Below are 19,364 nucleotides of genomic sequence, written 5' to 3'. Positions count from 1 at the left end.
TGAGAGGGTGTGACTGCCCCAAGATCACCAGCCAGCTTCCGCGGCAGCAAAGGGATTTGAACCTGGATCTCCCAGAGCCTTGTCCAGCCCTCTGACCACAACACCATGCTGCATCCAATGGTCAGTGTGCACACTTACAAATGGTACACAGTGCCAAATATGTTTCATTTACAGCTTGACCCACCTCACAGGGTTGTTGTGAAGATAAAGGTTCCGAAGGGTGACATGAGGCTGCCCCGAGGCCCCCCCCCCCTTGGGGAAAGGGCAAGATAAAAATGCAACCAATAGATAAATGGCAAGACACTGAGGAGGCAACGTGATCTTTTGAAATAAACAAATGAACCTAAATGTTGACGGGTGGATTTCTGATGAGGCCCCATGCAGAAGACCGGGCATCAGAGCAGGTGACTTTGAGGCTGGAGCCCCCTCGGAGCAGAGGGAGAAGCAATGCTGGGCCAGGGGATCCAAAATGTGGAGTCTATTGCCCCAGGACGTTATTTAGGTGCCTCGCTGGCCCTGATGAATGGCGAGGGGCTGTGGTTCAATGGGAGAGCCTCTGCTTGGCATGCAGAGGGTCCCAGGTTCAATCCCCGGCATCTCCAGTTAAAAGGACTAGGGAGTAGCTGATGTGGGAGACCTCAGCCTGAGGTGCTTGAAAGCCACTGGCAGTCAGAGTAGATGACACTGAACTGAATGGGCCAAGGGTCTGAGTCAGTATAAGGCAGCTCCCTGTGTCCACAAATAACACCCTTGCCTTTCCTGGATCCATTTGCACTTTGGAAAGGAGCTATTTCTCTGAACAGTGCATGCGCCCAGGAGACAAGTAAGGCCCGCCTCTATCATTCCAGGCTGGCAACCGTGTGTGGGCAGAGGCGGTTAAATGTTTGACTGCAGAAGGAAGCTCAGCAGCAAGTTGCCAGTTCTTAGTATCTGGTAGCCACTGGAAACAGTGTGTTCAGCATGTGGCTGCTGGCACCTGGCCAGCTGCTGACCTGACTTTGCAAGCAAACAGGTATGCAAGGAGACTCCGTTCTGTTATCACGCATGTCCAGTCTTTAAAAGGAACCTGCAAAGGACTGCCAAAATGCACTGGGTTTCGTTATAATAACGCACTTGTGACTGGGAGGGTCATATGACAATTCCAATCACACCATTTAGGCTTCAGCTTTGTCGTCGTCTCCCTTGGCAACCCCCAGCCAGGCCCGAAAGGGAAGCTATTATAGTCGTGAGGAGCAAGGGGGCTGCCAGGTGGTGAAGCCATGCTGGGGCCTGGGATAGGGTTGCCACCCTCCAGGTGGGGCCTGGAGATCTCCTGGAACTGCAACTATCTCCAGGCAACAGAGATCAGTTCCCCTGGAGAAAAAGCTGCTTTGGAGGGTGGACTCTACGGTTCCTCCCCAGTTTCCAGCCTCCCCAAGCTCCACCCCCAAATCTCCAGGAACGTCCCAATGAGAAGTTGTCAGCTCTGGCAATGCAACTCTTTCCATTCGTTGGCCTCACATGTTCATTGCGAGGTGAGGGACCAGGGTGCCGCCATCCTCTTCAGGTCACTCCTGATCTTGACACCCCACCAACGGAGCAAGAATGCCATTAGGCTGACTCTGCTTTGCCTCTATAGCAGGTCCGGCTCAGTCCTCCACTCCAGTCAAAGGCTTGGGGTGCTGCCCTATCAGCCCTTCTGGTTCTTTGGGCTCAAGCGGGTTCTTTCCTCTCTTTCCACAGATCACCAGAGGAGCTTCCGAGAGCTGAGATGGGATCCTGTCAGCACACCATGGTCCACATCCATCTCCTCTTGCTGGTTCTGGCAGAAGGCACCACCAGAGTCTACTATCTGGCATACGGGAGGTGGAATGGAGTTATGCTCCCCTACAGAAGAATGAAGTCCTGGGACGGAGCATCACAAACGACCCGTAGGTTGCACTCCTCTTCAAAAAGGAAACTAGAGGATCATAGACATAATCTTTGCTGGCTTTGGGTAACTGCGTTTATCTCAGGCATTTCCATATTGTGATAGCAGAACATCCATCGTGCCTTAAGAGAGCTAGGCGATGGTGATTGTGCAGATTATTACAGCTTTCTTCGTATGTTAACACCTTAGCCTGCTACTCTACTTTGTTTTTAGTGTTCAAAGCACCACAGATGTGCTGTTTTTAAAGAGCTCCCTTGCAGGCAGGCAGCAGCTGGGGGAATGTCTGCTAAAAAATAAAGGAGAGCTCCTTTGGGTCTGGTCACTCATCCCTCCTGCCCAGACGTTTTCTCAAGCAAAAATGGGGGAACAGCAATGGCAAAGAAAGGATGCTTCGTGTTAGTTGTGCTGGTTTGGGGTTTTGCCTCCCCTTTGCCGCTAACTTGAGCCACCCACTCTTCCCTGGCTTGAGCCTCCCGTTTTCAAGACAGGAATCATATGAGAGGGCTACCTTAGCAAGTTGTGGAGGGTTACTGCCAGGCGATGTGTGCAGACACATGCTACAGATTTTGATCATGGTTTTATTTGGAGCTCTTTGTCATGCAGGGGGAAGGAAATCAGCTCTGTCTGAATTCTGTCTGGAAGATGGCAAAAGGCTGAGGGAAGCCCTTCACTCCTCCCCAGCAGGGTGAAGAGCTCCTCCTCTTCTTCTTGTTTGAGAATGTTGAGACCCACCAGGCAATGCCTCGTGCCTGCCATTATACTTGCAAATCTGCTCACTTCTCTCCTGCCGTCTCATACTAATAAAAGCCATTCCACTGTTCTCTTGAACGCTGTTGTTCCATTGCTCATTCACACATTAATTCCAGGTCTCATACAGGAGGAAGGAGCAGGGTTGCCAGGCCTGTGTTGGGTGTGGGAGAGGGCGGGGTTTGGGGAGGGGAGGGGAGGGGCCTCAGCATAGTGCAAGGCCACACAGTCCACCCTTCAAAGCAGCCGTTTTCTGCAGGGGAGCTGATCTCTGCCAGCTGAAGATGAGTTGTAAAAGCGGGAGATCTCGGAAGAGACACGAAGCCCTTGTGCAAAGCAAAAGCACTGTTGTTGGTAGAGAGATATTTGCACAGTGTAAATTAGGATGGGCAGAGTCTATGGTTGCCAACTGCTAGCTGGGGCCTGGAGATGTAGGATTAAATGTAGGGTGTAGAATTAAACACTGAATTGGGTGTACATGTGGGTAGAAATCTTGCAATTTTGCTTTTCTTGCCTTCTCTCCCCACCCCGCCCCCCCTTCCAGGACAGCCTCTAAATTCCTCCAGCCTGCCAAGAACAGAATCGGGAGCATTTACAAGAAGTCTGTCTATAAACAGTATTCCGATTCCACATATACGACAGAAGTACCCCGACCTGCCTGGCTGGGATTCCTTGGCCCCGTCATCCAAGCTGAAGTGGGTGACACAATCACAGTACACCTGAAAAACTTTGCCACTCGGCCATTCACCATCCATCCTCACGGTGTCTTTTACGAGAAGGACTCCGAAGGTACAGGAAATTGCCTTGTGAAAATGTATCTAGAAAGTAAAGGAGACTTTCCATTCTTTGGACACTTGAGGGCACTCTTTCCTCTTTGTACTGGAATGTGTGCCTTCTCCCAACTGAGGGGATGTGAAAGGAAGGAGAGGCCAATTCCTTTTACACTCTGGCCCCTTTGATCATATAATTTGAAATCAGTTTTGTGCTGATCCTCCTAGAAACTTTGTCCAAGGGGCTGGATTCTTATTAAAGCAAGCACATCTTGTAGTTTACAATCCTTTTCACTGAAAGTGAAAATGAATAACTTTTGGAAAGTGGATTTTAAAAGTCTCTTCTAGCATTTCATGTAATACTTTACCCACTTATCTAAAGGCTTCTCTTTGGAAATGAGAATTCTCATCCAATCTATTATGATCATCCTTGCAGGATATACAGTCTCCACAATGCATCAATCATGTCCTTAGAAATTTTCTCCCCTTTTTATATATACCAGTTGGCAAGGGTCATTTTGTAGAAAAATAGGTGGTGGAGCTCATCCAGGATTGTTACACAGCTGCACCTACTATTCAATAGACAAGGTGGGAAGGAGGAGGTGGAATTCTCAGAAAGGTTCAGGAGCTGTGCTCCTGTGAGTTCCCACTGAATCCGAGGCCTGCCAGTTGATAGCTTGTTATTATGAGCCCCATGGCGCAGAGTGGGAAAGCTGCAGTACTGCAGTCCAAGCTCTCTGCTCACAACCTGAGTTTGATCCCGGCGGAAGCTGGGTTCAGGTAGCCGGCTCAAGGTTGACTCAGCCTTCCATCCTTTCAAGGTCAGTAAAATGAGTACCCAGCTTTCGGGGGGGTGGGGAGTGTAGATGACTGGGGAAGGCAATGGCAAACCACCCCGTAACGAAAAGTCTGCCATGAAAACGTCTTGTTGCAGCATCACCCCAGAGTCAGGAACGACTGATGCTTGCACAGGGAACTACCTTTACCTTTTTAATTTGTTATTATCTTGCTTCTCCCATTTCACAGCAGATTCATTTCAGTGTCCTCACCTCTAACAGGGGGCTTGCTTTTGGTTAGCAGCTCTGCAGCTCCCTATTACTGGAACCGGTTTTTAATTTGAAAAATCTGCGCATGGAAATTGTCTCCACAGAGCTTGAGAAGAGTTGCATATCTTTGCGCCTTTTTTCCGATTCAGAAGGGAGATAAACCTGACTCATTTTGCTGTGCATGGGCTAAGCTGTTAAGCGTGCCATAAAGAAGGAACACGGACCTTTCTTACTGTGTGTGGGCATAGCTCAGGGTTGCCAGGCTGCAGCCTGGGAGGTGAAGCACCTCAGAATCATGCTTGCGTCCTGATGTCACTTCTGGTGAAAACAGGAAGTGATGTCAGGGCATGGAAGGGACGTTCTAGGATTAATAAAAATCCATAGAATTTAAACAGAATGGTTTAAATAGAGTGGCTTTCCCCAAATCCTAGCATGTCCCCTGATATCATGATGTTCCTTCCAATTTTTTTAAATAAAGCTCATGTCAACACGGAGGCACCCATTTCGTACCATTTCCCTCCCACCAGCATTTCAAGTGCTGCCAGGCAACAATCGGGTTTTCTGGGGAGGTCTGCCCCATAGCAAGAAACCCGGCAGCCTAGCGTGCTGGCCACAAACAAACAGACAAACAAAACTCTTTTGTAGTTAAAAAACAAACAAACAACCCCACCCCAGTCACTTTAAATTACACAACCACCATATTCTAGAGCTGGGGGTCCAGTTCTATGAGCCCCAACAGAAGGTGCCCCCATCCTCCATTACTTCCAAGAGAGGAAAGGCATTTAAAAGAAATGCAGTCCCTTTAAATGTGATGGCCAGATCTCCCTTCAGTCGTGCTTGTCACACAGCCTTGCTCCTGGCTTCACCACCAGTCTCTGGATCGTCAGCCCTGGCAACCCTGTGTTCCTTGCAGTGCCATGAGAGAGGAGACAAAGACACAGGCCGAGAAGGAAGGGCCCAGAGTACAAAAGGAACTCAGCACTTGCTTTCAGACAATAGAATGGTCTGATACACTAAGGAGCAAAATGGGGGTTAAAAGGTAAAGACAGTCCCCTGTGCAAGCACTGGGTCATTGCTGACCCCTGGGGTGACGTCACATCAGGACGTTTTCTTGGCAGATATTTATGGAGTGGTTTGCCATTGCCTTCTCCAGTCATTACTCCCAGCAAGCCGGGGTTAGATGAATGCAAAAATTCTTCTGTAACAGTCATGGTTGGATGCAGGCTAAGTTATTCAGGGCCTCCCAACAGACACTGGGGAGAGGGGGCGGAATGACTGGTATGTTAGGCTGCCTACAAAACCACATCTAGGACTCCCTGTGAGTTGTGGCATGGCACAAAACCTGACAGAAAGTTCCTTAGAGGGTTTGGAACCAGGGCCTATGCTCATGCTTATCTACTTTTGGCTCACATCAAATTCATCTAGTTCAACTGAAGCTGTCAACAGAAGAGCCAGGCTGGGAAATGCCTGCAGAGGGTGGAGTTTGCAAAGGAGAGAGACCTCAGTGGGGTATGATGTCATACAGTCCACACACACCCCACACCCCCATGCAGCAATTTTTTCCAGAGAAACTGATCTCTGTTGTCTGGAGTTCAATTGTAATTCCAGGAAATCTCCAGGCCGGATCCAGAGGCTGTAGGGTTACGCAGCCTCCAGGTGGAGCCTAGAGATCTCCCACTTTTACAACTATTTCCAGCTGGCAGAGATCAGCTCCTCTGGAGAAAATGGCTGCTTTGAAGGGTGCTCTATGGCATTACAGCATGCTGAGGCCCCTCCCTTCCCTCCCCAAGCCCCTCCCCTGCCTCCCCAAGCCCCTTCCTCTCCCAGATCCACCCCCCCCCCCAAATCTCCAGGTATTTTCCAACACAACCTGGCAACCCTAAAAAGTTGGCAGCCCTTGTCAATCACAGTCCACTCAACTGGTTCTGCCGTCCATGGCCAGGCCCATGTGAAACGCGGAGAGCTGTCAGCCGGCACTCAGGAGTATCTGGTGGACCATGCATTCTGGTGTTCCAAGAAAAATGAGCCACAGTCTCTGTCTCAGACTCCTAATACACATTTGTTTCATTTTTTTAAAAATGCTTCTGCATTATTCTTATTAAAGCAAAACAGTCATCAAGGTGGCTTATGTCAAGATCTCTTGCCATTTTTGCATATTCGTTTCATGTACTCAGCTTGTAGGAAGGCTGGGAGGAGGGTAAAGAATATGCTTGCTTGCTTTTGAAGTGCTTTCACTTTGTAACTCATAGAAGTAACCATTTCTGCCATTCAGACTGGTATGCCATGTTATCCGTCTGTACAGACAGCACATCTACCCACTGTCTGCTGTGTGAAAGAAACTGGTGGGAAACAGTTCATATGATTTGCACAGACTTTTGCATTGTAATTTAGGCGGGCTGCTTAATGGCCCTAGATAAGGTATATAAGACTGGACGCCGCACAGGGGTTCCAGTTCTGACACTAACATGGATGCTACTGACCTATCTATAATGAAAGCCAACTTTCTGAATAAACTGAAAGTCTCCTTTACTTGAGGATAGTCCCAGAGCTGACAGCTTCTAGTTCTCTATTGTTAAGGCATTAAAACTTTCCAGCCATGTGAATGGGTTGCCTGCTGCTTGCAGGGTCTCAGTATCCAGACATGTCCTCACGGGATCTCAAGAAGGATGATGCTGTCCTGCCCGGAGGGAACCACACCTATATCTGGACTGTTCCTGAGGATCACGGCCCAACTGCTGATGATCCAACATGCTTGACTTGGATCTACCATTCTCACATTGATGCACCGAAAGATATTGCCACTGGCTTAATTGGGCCGTTACTTATATGTAAAGAAGGTAAGCCTATCATCGGTTTTGTAGCCTACCTAGAAATTACCCTGGTGTTAGACAGTGCTGTCAAGTCACAGCCAACTTCTGGCAACCCTGTAAGGTTTTCAAGGCAAGTGATGTTCAGAGGTGGACTTCCTGGGTGGTCCCCCATGGCTTGGAATGGGGCCATGGTTCAGGCTTCTCACACAACCCAGCATCTTCCAAGGGAGCAGTGTGGGAGGAGCCTACTTTGTAACAGTGCCCACACCCAAAGGAAACAGAGGAATGAGGCAAAGAGCTCTTGAAAGTGGCCCCCGTCTTGCTTGTCACCAAGAGGGATCTGTTAGCCAGTCTCTGAGCAGACAATCAGAAGCTGATTATCTCTTTGATGTCGTACATTCCTGCTGGTGTCCATTCAGTGGATTCCCACCTCTGTTCATTCATGTCCTTTCCTGGTGCAGGAACTCTGAAAAGTGTTTCTCAAAGACGCCATGATGTGGATCTCAGTTTCTTTCTGATGTTCAGTGTGGTTGATGAGAACGAAAGCTGGCACCTGAGAGAAAACATTGTGTCTTTCTGTGGAGATCCAGAATCCGTTGATGAGGAAGACGAGGCGTTCAGGGAGAGCAACCAGATGCATGGTAAATGCCCCCTTGCCTTTCCTGCATTTGAGATCCCACGTAGAAAGGACTGAGACAGTCATCCCTAAATCTACCAGAAACGACAGATATGCATGGTCATGCTGCCAACTAGTTAAAATACCTTTCGCTGGTTGATTCATCTCCTAATATTCATCTAATACATTTTCATAGTATCTAAATCTCACATCTGCATATTAGCAATGTACAATTCATTACACCAAAGCTACTAATTGAAAGAAGAGGCAATCTTTAATTATTTCCCTTTTAATTAGAAGTGTGTGCCCATATGATAGCTTCCCTTCACAGAGAAAGAGTATGGTTCCAAGCAGCCAGTCCACACTCAATGTATCCTGTGGGATCGGTCACATGAAGGCCGTAGAAAGGCCCTCCTGGTTCACAGTTTCCCTCAAGAGTTGAAATCAGGTTACTGACAGTGGCCTGAAGGATTGAGTAGAAAACATCTACTTGTTAACTTCTTGAGTTACTTTTGCATTTCTATGGCAGAATGAGGGTACCTGGGGGGTCAGCTGAATCGTCTTCATTTATAGTCCATCTTTCTCGCTAAGGTGGGTACCAAAGCCACCAGCACCCCCATCCCTGCTGCCTTAGGCGTCGTCTTTCAAAGGCTGAAGTTGCAATTCAGACCAAGATCCACGATGGAAAGGGATCTCTGCCGTATTGGCTGTTGGGTGGGATGGAGGAGGCACTTTCTCTAGTTGATTTCAAATTCTGTCAATTCCCTCCCTCAGGCTCAGAGTAGCTGGCAACAGTTAAAAGCAAAACCCATAATTATAAAAGCAATGCCCAATTACTGTTGCTTGACTGTCGTTTGACTGCCATCTTGGCCTTTGTTTCTACAGCCATTAATGGTTATGTGTTTGGTAACCTACCCACGATGACCATGTGCACTGGGGATCGTATATCGTGGCATCTCTTTGGGATGGGCAATGAGATGGACGTCCACACTGCCTTCTTCCATGGACAGACCCTAACTGTCCGAGGCCACAGAACCGACGTGGTCAGCCTCTTCCCAGCCACTTTTGTCACAGCTGAAATGATCCCTCATAACCTTGGGAAGTGGCTGCTGAGCTGCCAGGTCCACAAGCACCTGCAAGGTAAGGAGTCATGGCAAGTGGGACTCTGGTTGCCCGTCTCCCTTGCGCACTGCAGAGCCCTGGAACAAGGACTTCTTTCCCATGAAATAGGGACAACACTACAGCCATGCAGGAGGCAGGATTGAAACAAAGCTTGACTTCAATTAAATCTTGAAAAACATCCAGCATTTGACTTTCCAGTGTTTTTAAATGTTACTTTTGGAATTCAGTATTTTAAAAAATGCCACCTCTTGTGTGCTAGCTGCCTGGGCAGGCAGTCTCCTTGCATAAAAGTCAGACTTCTGTTCTTGTCTTCTCAGGTGACGCCTTGCCTTGCCTTCTCTCCCAAATCTTCTCAGAGTCCCCCTTCAAGGTTTCTCTTCCAGCTGACTGTCTCTTCCTCTAATTATCCTTGCGGCCAACCCTGCTATGGTGCCCAAAAGGACTCCTCTCTTGCCCATGAAAGATCCCCCCCCCACATCCTTCCTCTGCTGTAGACTTGCCTGCCCACATATTCCCTAGTGGTGTCATTAAGACTGGGCTAGTCGTTCCTTTGTTTTCTTTTCGGCCATTTTCAAAAGAAAAAAATACTTCACTTTTAAAATTTAATAAGTTAAATTTATTCCATCATGCTTCAATTTCAGATTGTGTTTTTGGCCTTCATTTGGAATGTCTAACTTTCCAAGTTCAACATTTAACAAAATGGAAGATGGCAAGTTCAGTGTAAAAGATCTGGAACATTATGATAGTTCCCTATCTAATTATTCTTCATGCTTTTTTGGAGTCTTTAGCTGTCCATCTCTTTCTCTTATCATTTGGTTAATTCTTTCTACAGATTGTTTTAAGTCTTTAATCCAAAAAGTCTTTAATAAGCAGTAACTTAGACTCCACCGCATCATGTTCCTCCCTCATAAACACAATTTAAGATGCCTTATAGAGAATCAGACCATTGCAAGGCCTTGTATTGGCCCATTAATTAACTCTCTCTCTCTCTCTCTCTCTCTCTCTGTCTTTTCTCGTGGTTCAAAGCAGCTTACAATAACAAGTTTTTCTTTTTTTTTTCTTTTTTTTTTTTAAAAAAAAATTAAGTTAAACCAGAATAAAACAAGAAGGCCCATCAGAGTCAGTCTTGTCTGCTCCAAGGGACAGCAGTGGCTCTCTGGGGTCTCAGGCAGAGAAAGGCCTTTCCCATCCCTTCCTGCCTGCCCCTTTCAGCTGGAGATGGTGGGAGTTGAACCTGGGCTGGGACCTTCTGCGTGCAAAGCAGAGTCTCTTCCACAACTGAGCCACATCAGTTAAATTTCCCTCACGTTTTTAGGGGCCGTTTTCGTTTTTGAAGATGTTATATTCACTTTATCAATGCAATTTATTAGCAATAGACAGCTCAAACACTAAGAGAATCATTACACAATGACTTTCAGCTTGAAATTAGTAGCTCGCAAATTTCTCCACAGGATCTTGCATTTCTAGCAACGTCCACCGAGAGGGGCTGTTGCCTCCAGCAGACTGTTCTGCTTGGGGCTCTGCTTGCGAGAGGTGACGTTTCTTTGGCAAGTCGAGTTTCCCTGAAGCAAGTTGTGTTCCCTGCAGTCTCCCATCAATGGCAGGGAAAGTCATTTTAAAGGCCAGAGGCAGCTGTTTGCTGCTTGGGAAAGTAGCCTGGGGGAAGGAGGGATGCCTGCCTCCCCAGTCCCCACCCCGTCCCCTTAGCATTTTGAGAAGCTGAAACAGACCCTGCCGGGAGGTCATTTATACAGCTTGGGAACAGCACAATGTTCTGAGCACACCGTTATGTAAACGCGGCATCTCCTTTGGCCCTTCGGGCATTATGACAGATTCCCTTGCTCAGCCCCGAGACCACCACCAATTTCAAGCAATGTAAAGATGTTGCAACTGGGCCTGCAGCGTAGAGGGGCCATAGAAGGGCCAGGCGCTCTTGTCTCCCCCCCCCCCCCCCGCCGCTTGCCTTTTCAAGTGCTGAAACCTTTTGGCACTCAGAAAAGGTGTGTGGTGAGCAATGTTCCCTCTAAGCTGTGGAGTCTTGTGAACTATTAGGATTAAAGTTGTGAGCCACTGCATAAATTAGTTTGCTCTGGGCCATTTTTTGTAAGCTAAGACAAAAATGTGTGAGCCAGAGGCTAAAAAACTGCGAGCTAGCTCACACTAACTCTCTTAGAGAGAGAACTCAGCTTGGTGTGAGAGCAACTGGTCCAGCTGTGCTGCAGCATTTTAAAATCGGCCATAGAAGGCTAGTTGTGCTCTTTGCCCTCCACATAGCTGTTTGAAAATGCATTCTCCCACTGATAGACCAATATTTTTAATTGATTAAGCTGTCTTCACTCCCAAGAGTAGCACGATGAGTGTAACATCAGGCATTCCAAAGTTGTCTTTTCCAACCACCTTCAGAAAGATGCTCCCCTTCTTTATTTTCTTCCTCTGCTGCATGAACAACCTCGTCTAAGGCTGATAGAATGAGTGGGTCCCCCGGCCCTTCCTCCTCTCTCTCAGATGATTCCAACAGTTATTACCAGATGCCCTTAAAATCACATTAACCTGCAGGCAGAATGGCTGCTCCTCTTGCTCCCATTCAAGCCGCTTGGGCTATTAAAAGTCATTTTTGCGCTCCTTTCTATCTCCCACCCACAGAAACGACTCTTCGCTCCCACTACTGATTAAGCTGTTGTTAGGGGCTCTGGGTCAGAGCTCCCAGTTCACAGAAATCCCAAGGAAATGGCATGTGAGATCCGGGTTTACTTACAAGGAGATCTTAATAAGCAATTATCCAACTTACAGAAATAGCAGGTGCCCCCTCTCCCCACTTGCAACATGTGCTCCGTGGAGCCTGCCTTCGCCATGGAGCACAAGCACTGCCCAGACAGTTTTGCATTCCCAGAGTCTATAGCACAGACCTGGGGAACACGAAGTGGGTGGTGCCTGCTCAGTGCGCTTCTTGGACTGTACCTGGCCACCCAGCCTCCCCACCTAGCTGAGCGGTGTCAGCGGAGCACCCAAGCACTGAGCACGCTTGGAGCCTGGCTCTGAGCACACCTGCTGCTGCCCTGAGACTCAGGAAGCCTGCGTGATGTTGGGGGGAGGCGTAGCCGGAAGCTTCTGGAAGGCGAACCCGGAAGCTGCAGCTAGTGCAGAACACGGCTGCCAGATTGCTGTTGGGGCTCCCAAAGTGGAAGCACATACAGCCGGGGCTGCGTGAACTGTACTGGCTGCCAGTTATATACCAGATTCGTTACAAAGTGCTGGTCATTACCTTTAAAGCCCTATATGGCCAAGGACCTGCCTACCTTAGGGACCGTCTCTCCCCGTATGAACCCCAGGGAGCACTGAGGTCAGCAGGCAAGAACCTGCTGACTATTCCCGGGCCAAGAGACGCAAAACTCCAGAGTACCCGTACCCGGGCTTTCTCTGTTATGGCTCCACAGCTGTGGAATCAGCTTCCAGAAGAAATGCGGGCCCTGCGGGACCTTGAACAGCTCCGCAGGGCCTGCAAGACCGTTCTCTTTCGAATGGCTTTTACTGAGTAAATTGCTAAGTAAATTCATCATCTGAATAGCGCCAACATATCAACGCTAACTTATTGTTTTTAGAATTTTAATAGTTTTTAATTATCTGCTGGTTTATATTGTTAATTATAACCTAATGTATTTTAACTCAATGTATAATTCAATGAATTTTGTTGTGAGCCGCCCTGAGCCTGCTCCGGCGGGGAGGGCGGGATATAAATAAAATGTGTTGTTGTTCTAGCAGTGAGCACACTTGGAGCCTGGCTCTGAGCATGCCTGCTCCACCCCCCCCCCCCCCCGCAACATTGCACAGACTTCCTGAGACTCGGGAAGCCTGGGTGATGTCAGGGCGGCAGCAGGTGTCTCAGAGCTGGGCTCCATGCATGCTCAGCACTTGAGCGCTCTGCCTTCTTAGTCAGTCAGCAAACACAAGGCTTCCTGAGTGCAAAAACTAATTACTATCAAGCAGCCAGGTGGGTTTCATTGCCTTTTTACTAACCTTGCCTAAATGTCTCCTAACCCACTAGCCTGCTCCACCCGTGGGGGAAGCCTCCACCCTGCCAGTCCATTTCTCCATCTGCTTGGATGTAATCTGCCTTTGTAAATTTTCGGGGAAGTCCCACCCCCAACTCAATCTGTGCCAGGAAATCCATAGATCCTCATCCTGGACTCACCCTGAATTCCTAGATCTTAGTTATTTGGGATTCTTATGCAGGTTCCTCTAACTATAACTGCTCCGCCAGACAAAACTGTGCCGTCTCATCCTCTCCACTTGTATAGAGGCTGCCAGCTCCACTTCCCCCCCCTTGGGACTTTGGAGCATTTACTTGCAACACAGGAGCACCAGTTGACCAGGGCTGGATTAAACCCTGTGGAGACCCTGAGGCAGTCAAAATCTCGGGCCCCTCACAAATTACCTCAGAGTTGGAGCACCTGCCCATGGCCCCTGCCACAGCCTGCAGGCACCTTCTCAGAAGCCCCTTTGACAAAGCTACAGGCAGAGCCGACGCATCCATTAGGCAACATTCTGCAGCTGCCTCAGGCATCGGCTCTTGGGGGGGGGGGGCATGTTGTTTTTGCTTGCTGAGAGGTTGGAGAAGTCTTCCGGCCCCTCAACAAGCAGAAACAAGCTTGTGATGACATCACCATGTGACGTCACCGTGCTGTGCGTGCGCTTTGGGGGGGGGGGGCGTCGGGGCTCTGCTTCAGGTGGCAGAACCCCATGCACCAGTCCTGGCTACAGAGGAGAGGCAGAAAAAGGCAAAGTATCAGCTGCACCAGGCAAGTCGGGCAAAAAGCAGCTCAGTTACTGGTTGTGGGTGCAGGCTGTGAGGGCTGCAAGCAGGGGGGAAACCGGGGGCGGGGAGCGGCCCAGGGCCCCTAAAGGCGTGGGGGCCCATAGGCCAGTGTCTACTTGGCCTAATTGTTAATTCAACCCTGCAGTCCACTGTCTTACCGTTCTCCACCCCCCCTTGGGATCTTTGAAACATCTACCTAAAGACTCTAGTCTCAACCTGTGGATCCCTGAAACAGACAACGTACTGGAAGTTAATGTAATTCTGGTATCCTGGGACTTAGAATCATATAATCATAGAGTTGGAAGAGACTTCCATGGTCACCCAGTACAACCCCCTGCACAATGCAGGAAATTCACAAATACCTCTCCCTCACACCCCAATGACCCCTGCTCCATGGCCAGAAAATGGCAAAAAAAAACCCCCACCAACCTCCAGGACCCCTGGCCAAAATGGCCTGGAGAAAAGTTGCTGCCTGACGCCAAAGTAGCGGTCAACATTTCTGTGGGTATGTAAGAAAGGACCATTAATACCAAGCACTCGTGCAACCCTTCCTGCCCTCCTTCTCATGATCTGCCTGATTCACAGGATCTTCATTGCTGTCAGATGGCCATGTAGCCTCTGTTTAAAAACCTCCAAGGCAGGAGAGCCCACCACCTCCCGAGGAAGCCTGTTCCACTGAGGAATTGCTCTAATGGTCAGGAAGTTCTTCCTAATAGAATCATAGAGTTGGAAAGGACCTCCAGAGTCATCTAGTCCAACCCCCTGCCCAATGCAGGAAACTCACAAACACCTCCCCCTAAATTCACAGGATCCTCATTGCTGTCAGATGGCCCTCTAGCCTCTGTTTAAAAACCTCCAAGGCAGGAGAGCCCACCACCTCCCGAGGAAGCCTGTTCCACTGAGGAATCGCTCTAACGGTCAGGAAGTTCTTCATAATGTTTAGCCAGAAACTCATTTGATTTAATTTCAACCCATTGGTTCTGGTCCTACCTTCCGGGGCCACAGAAAACAATTCCACATCAGAACACCATTATTAATTGTGAATCTAATGATGCATTTGGAGATTTGTACTGAGTATGTGAAAGGTGTAGTTTTTAGAGTGTCAGTCTAAGATGGGGAGGCTAGAGTTCCAATACACACTTAGCCACAAAAACCGCCAGAAAACCCCCAACAGGAACTCATTTGCATGACGTCACCATTGTTTCTTGCAGGACCTTTTTTTTGTAGAAAAAGCCCAGCAGGAATAATTTGCATATCAGGCCACACCCCCTGATGCCAAGCCAGCCGGAATTGCGTTCCTGTGCATTCCTGCTCAAAAAAGCCACACTATTCCTTGGATCAATGACACACTCACTCACCCTGAATTGTGAGGAAAAGAGAAAGGGGGTGGGAGTATTTCCTTTCATACAGAAATGAAATATTTGCTCAGATTGTCTCAGAAAAGGAGTTTATGACTGAGTTTCTTTGACTGAAAGTCAGACTATTAAAAGTGGAAAAAAGTAAACCCACATGATTAATTGTTGATGGCATATGGTTATTGGAAATCTAAATAATTTCATATTGAAATTATTTAATACTTATTACTAAGAATGGGCCTGGACCAAGTTCAAGCCATGTCCCCCCACCACAAAATGGAGAAGTCTGCACCCCTTCTTCATAGTCTGGAGATCAATTGCAATTTTGGGAGGATTCCAGGCCACATCTGGAGATTGGTATCCCTACCCTGACTCCATGGGACGCAGCTGGCCCTGTTGATTCTCTCAGAAGAATGGCTTTCTCTTGGGCAGGGGTAGGGAACGTTGGCTCTCCAGATGTTTTTGCCTACAACTCCCATCAGCCCCAGCCAGCATGGCCAATGGCTGGGGCTGATGGGAGTTGTAGGCAAAAACATCTGGAGAGCCAACGTTCCCTACGCCTGCTCTTGGGGCAGGCCTGCTCCCTTCTGGGCGAACTCCAACTTTCTCATCCTCCACTGAAGCTTGTCTCCTTCCCCCACCGTGTCCTGGCAAAGCTCAGTCGGTGGGCCTCCCTCTCCGACTAGCTCACGGGCAGGAGTGTGAGTCTCCTTTGTGCTTTCTACAGCAGGGATGGAGGCTTTCTATGAGGTCAGAAACTGTTCCTCTCAAGACCCAGAGCAAGCCCTGCGAGGGAAACCACGGAAATATTACATCGCAGCAAAGGAAGTTCAGTGGAATTATGGACCCTCGGGATTAGACCAGAGCACTGGGGAAAGTCTGCAGGACCCACACAGGTAAGGGGGGGGGGATTTCAGAAGCTTAGCCCTTTGCTTGGGATCACTTTGCCATGTTATTGAGAGGGGCTTCATAGGAGGGATATGCAGTTTTCAGCAGAATGGCTGGCATGCTGCAGTAGGCCAGATAGGCAACCGCCTAGGGCACCACCTGGCCACGGGGGGGCAGGGATGGGCGCCCCCCTCTCATCCCCGCTTGCGCAGGCCTGCTCACCTCAGAGCTGAGCGGACATGCCATGTGCCCCACCCAGCCCCTTACAGATGTGGGCAGATGAAAGAGGCGGTGCAGAGGCGATGGTCAGAGACTCAGGCAGGCAAAAGAGGCAGCCTCCTCCGAGCAGCGCAGACAAAAGAGGCGGGGGGGGGGAATGTAATTGCCTGGGGCAGCGGAACCCCAGCACCTGCCTTGCTCTAATCTGAAACTCACAAAGCACCAAGTTTGGGTTTTGCACCATTCACAGCCCCTCCCTAGAGAAACTTTGTGGCTCAGTTGGTTAAACAAGGAGTTTGTATACAGGGAACCTGCACAAGATATGAAACATAGTTGAAAAGGATTGTTCATAATGTCTACCCCCTATCCTCCCTCTCCAGTCTTGGGAACCGAAGCTTCCTCCAGTCCAGTGTTCCCAGCTGAGTTAGCTGAGCTAGCTCACAGATTTTTAGCCTCCAGCTCACACATTTTTGTCTCAGTTTAGGAAGGAGGACCCCAGAGCACATTAATTGATGCAGTAGCTCACAACTTTAATGCCAGTAGCTCACAAAGTAGAATTTTTGCTCACAGGACTCTGCAGCTTAGAGGGAACATTGCTTCAGTCCTGTGGCCAGCAAGGCTTTCTGACTGACTGTGCAGGTTTTTAAAAATGTTACTTTGGCAGCAGGTGAAACCACCGCACAAGGCTCTTCACCGTGTGAGTAAAGTAACCTGTGGCAGCCATTTTGTGACTGCACCCACCATGCCGTCTCAGAATTCAAAAGGTGCCCAGAGGCTCTAAAAGATCAGGGACTTCTCTATTCATCCATTAAGAAGGACCAAAAATAGCAGCCATGCAGTTCTTTCTTATTGAATCAAGCCAAACATCATCAAAAAGGAGCAAGCTGTCAAGTCCCCTCGAACTCTTCCCCACGCGGGATATTCAGGACCAAAAAAATCTTCAGATAGAGTACAGGATCTGTTGCAGAATTAATGTAATTCAGCTGTGTTGGGTGCAAGACTGAAAATACACCAAACTTCCAGCTTTTTTATTCTCAAAGGGAGCCTGGCTCCTTGATTCTCTGTCTAAGTAGCCTCCTGAAACCTGCCATGGACCCTTCTTCACCCCCTCCTCCAACCCAGTCCTCCACTTGAAGGGATGACATCCTATAAGGAGGCCAGGCATTCTGCTCCTTTTCCTGCTGGTGCCTTGTAGGGTTGCCAATCCCCAGGTGGGGGCAGAGGATCTCCTGGCTGGAGGCCCTCCCCCCGCTTCAGGGTCGTCAGAAAGCAGCGGGGGGGGGAGGAAATGTCTGCTGGGCACTCCATTATTCCATATGGAGACATAGGGTATAATGGAGACTCAATCCATGGATATCCGGGGCTCTAGGGGTTGCTTTTTGAGGTAGAGGCACCAAATTTTCAGCATAGCATCCGGTGCCTCTCCTCAAAACACCCCCCAAGTTTCAAAAAGATTGGACCAGAGGTTCAATTGTACGATCCCCCAAAGAAGCTGCCCCTACCCTTCATTATGTCAACCATGCGATTTTCAAAAGAACGAGTCAAGTGCATACAAAACTACGTTTATTGCTAAATCGAGATGCTCTCATGGTACAGGACCTTGAGAGTGATACCAACAATACATTGATACACTTCTTTTAAGACACGCTTCAAAGGGTTCTCACGGGAAGGGGTGAGGAATGCCAGCCGGCGCATAAAGTCTACATTCTCACTACGTTATCAGTATCTTGTTCTTGTTTTCCCAGATGGTCTTTACTCCCATGCAGGAATGTATGGGAAGGTGACACTTCTTCTCATCTCTCTACTAGTTTCGTTTCCTATTCCACTACACAAAGCCATAAAGCAGGAGGCGGGGGGGGGGGGGAAGGAAGAATAACAGAGCCATGTTACCTTGGCCCTCTGTGATGTTTTGCAGACCAGCTTTATGGAGGGCCCTAAAACTATAGATCACTATTGAGTTTTACCATGCTTGACACATTATTTTCAAATTATTTCCAAGACATTTAAAAGGTGTGGAATGGTCCCTTTAAATGTGATGGCCAGAACTCCCTTCGGAGTTCAATTGTGTTTGTCACAACCTTGCTTCTGGCTCCCACTGATAAACAATTTTCAAAAACAGATGAAATGCTTCCAGGTATGTACAAAGAATTAGAGTACACCACATGTGCTTTCCCATGGAGACAGCAGGATGGGATATCTTATCGTAGGTCAGTATTTGGAGCTGTGATCCTTTGCGGCTGCAGCTGCTGTTTGGGAGGCTACTGGGATGGGCTGATCTCCTCCCCTGCCTGTGCCCAGTCTGTTGGGGGCTCCTGCAGGTGGCACAAAGACCCCATTCAAGACAGCAGCAGCAGGGCCCTCTGCAGGCAGCACCGAGGCGGAGCAGGAAGCAGAAGGGAGCTGCCGCAGCAGCACAGCTTCCCACCCCCCACCCCGAGCCTGGCTGGTGAGCTGGACTCAGGTGTCCTGAAACCCTGCCTGAATGTCTAGGGTTAAAAGCAGGGGCAGAGCCTAGTGGCAAGGAAGCCCTGTGTGGGGTGGAGCCCTGTAAAAGGGAATAAAAGGAGGATGCCCAAGTGGTCGAGGAGGAGTGAAGGCTGACACTGGAGGTAATAGTTAGAGAGACAGCTGAGGAGGATCCGGGTAACTACTGACCTGTCAGCTTGATATCTATTCCTGGAATAGTTTTAGAACAAATAATCAGTCAGTCTGTCCTTGAGCATTTAGAAAGGACAGCTGTGATCACTAAAAGCCAACCTGGGTTTCTCAAGAACAAGTCATATCAGACTAACCTTAACTCTCTTTTTTTAAGTTACTACCTTGCTGGATCAGGGGAATGTTGTAGACATAGTTTATCGATTTCAGTAAGGCCTTTGATAAGGCTCCACATACTATTCTTGTTGACAAGTTGGTAAAATGTGGTTTGGATCCTATTACTGTTAGGTGGATCTGCAACTGGTTGACAGATTGGACTCAAAGAGTGCTTGTGAATGGTTCCTAATCCTCTTGGAGAGGAGTGACAAGTGGAGTGCCTCAACGGGTCCATTTTATTCAACATCTTGGATGATT

The 19,364-nt window shown here is 48.7% G+C and overlaps 1 protein-coding gene across 1 annotated transcript in view; it reads left to right on the top strand.

Annotated features, from left to right (window-relative positions):
- Window positions 1-806: 806 nt before the first annotated feature.
- Window positions 807-19,364, top strand: part of HEPH (hephaestin) — a 61,604-nt gene continuing 43,046 nt past the window's right edge. The window contains exons 1-7 of the mRNA XM_060249100.1: window positions 807-823; window positions 1,723-1,845; window positions 3,201-3,445; window positions 7,097-7,309; window positions 7,744-7,923; window positions 8,784-9,038; window positions 15,916-16,084. Coding sequence (XP_060105083.1) covers window positions 807-823; window positions 1,723-1,845; window positions 3,201-3,445; window positions 7,097-7,309; window positions 7,744-7,923; window positions 8,784-9,038; window positions 15,916-16,084 — 1,202 coding nt within the window. The remainder of the gene's footprint in view (window positions 824-1,722; window positions 1,846-3,200; window positions 3,446-7,096; window positions 7,310-7,743; window positions 7,924-8,783; window positions 9,039-15,915; window positions 16,085-19,364) is intronic.

Source organism: Heteronotia binoei, chromosome 11 (genome assembly GCF_032191835.1).
Source record: "Heteronotia binoei isolate CCM8104 ecotype False Entrance Well chromosome 11, APGP_CSIRO_Hbin_v1, whole genome shotgun sequence".
NCBI lineage: Eukaryota > Metazoa > Chordata > Lepidosauria > Squamata > Gekkonidae > Heteronotia > Heteronotia binoei.
Note: the sequence above shows the minus strand (reverse complement) of the source record. Positions and strands in the feature narration are given on the sequence as shown.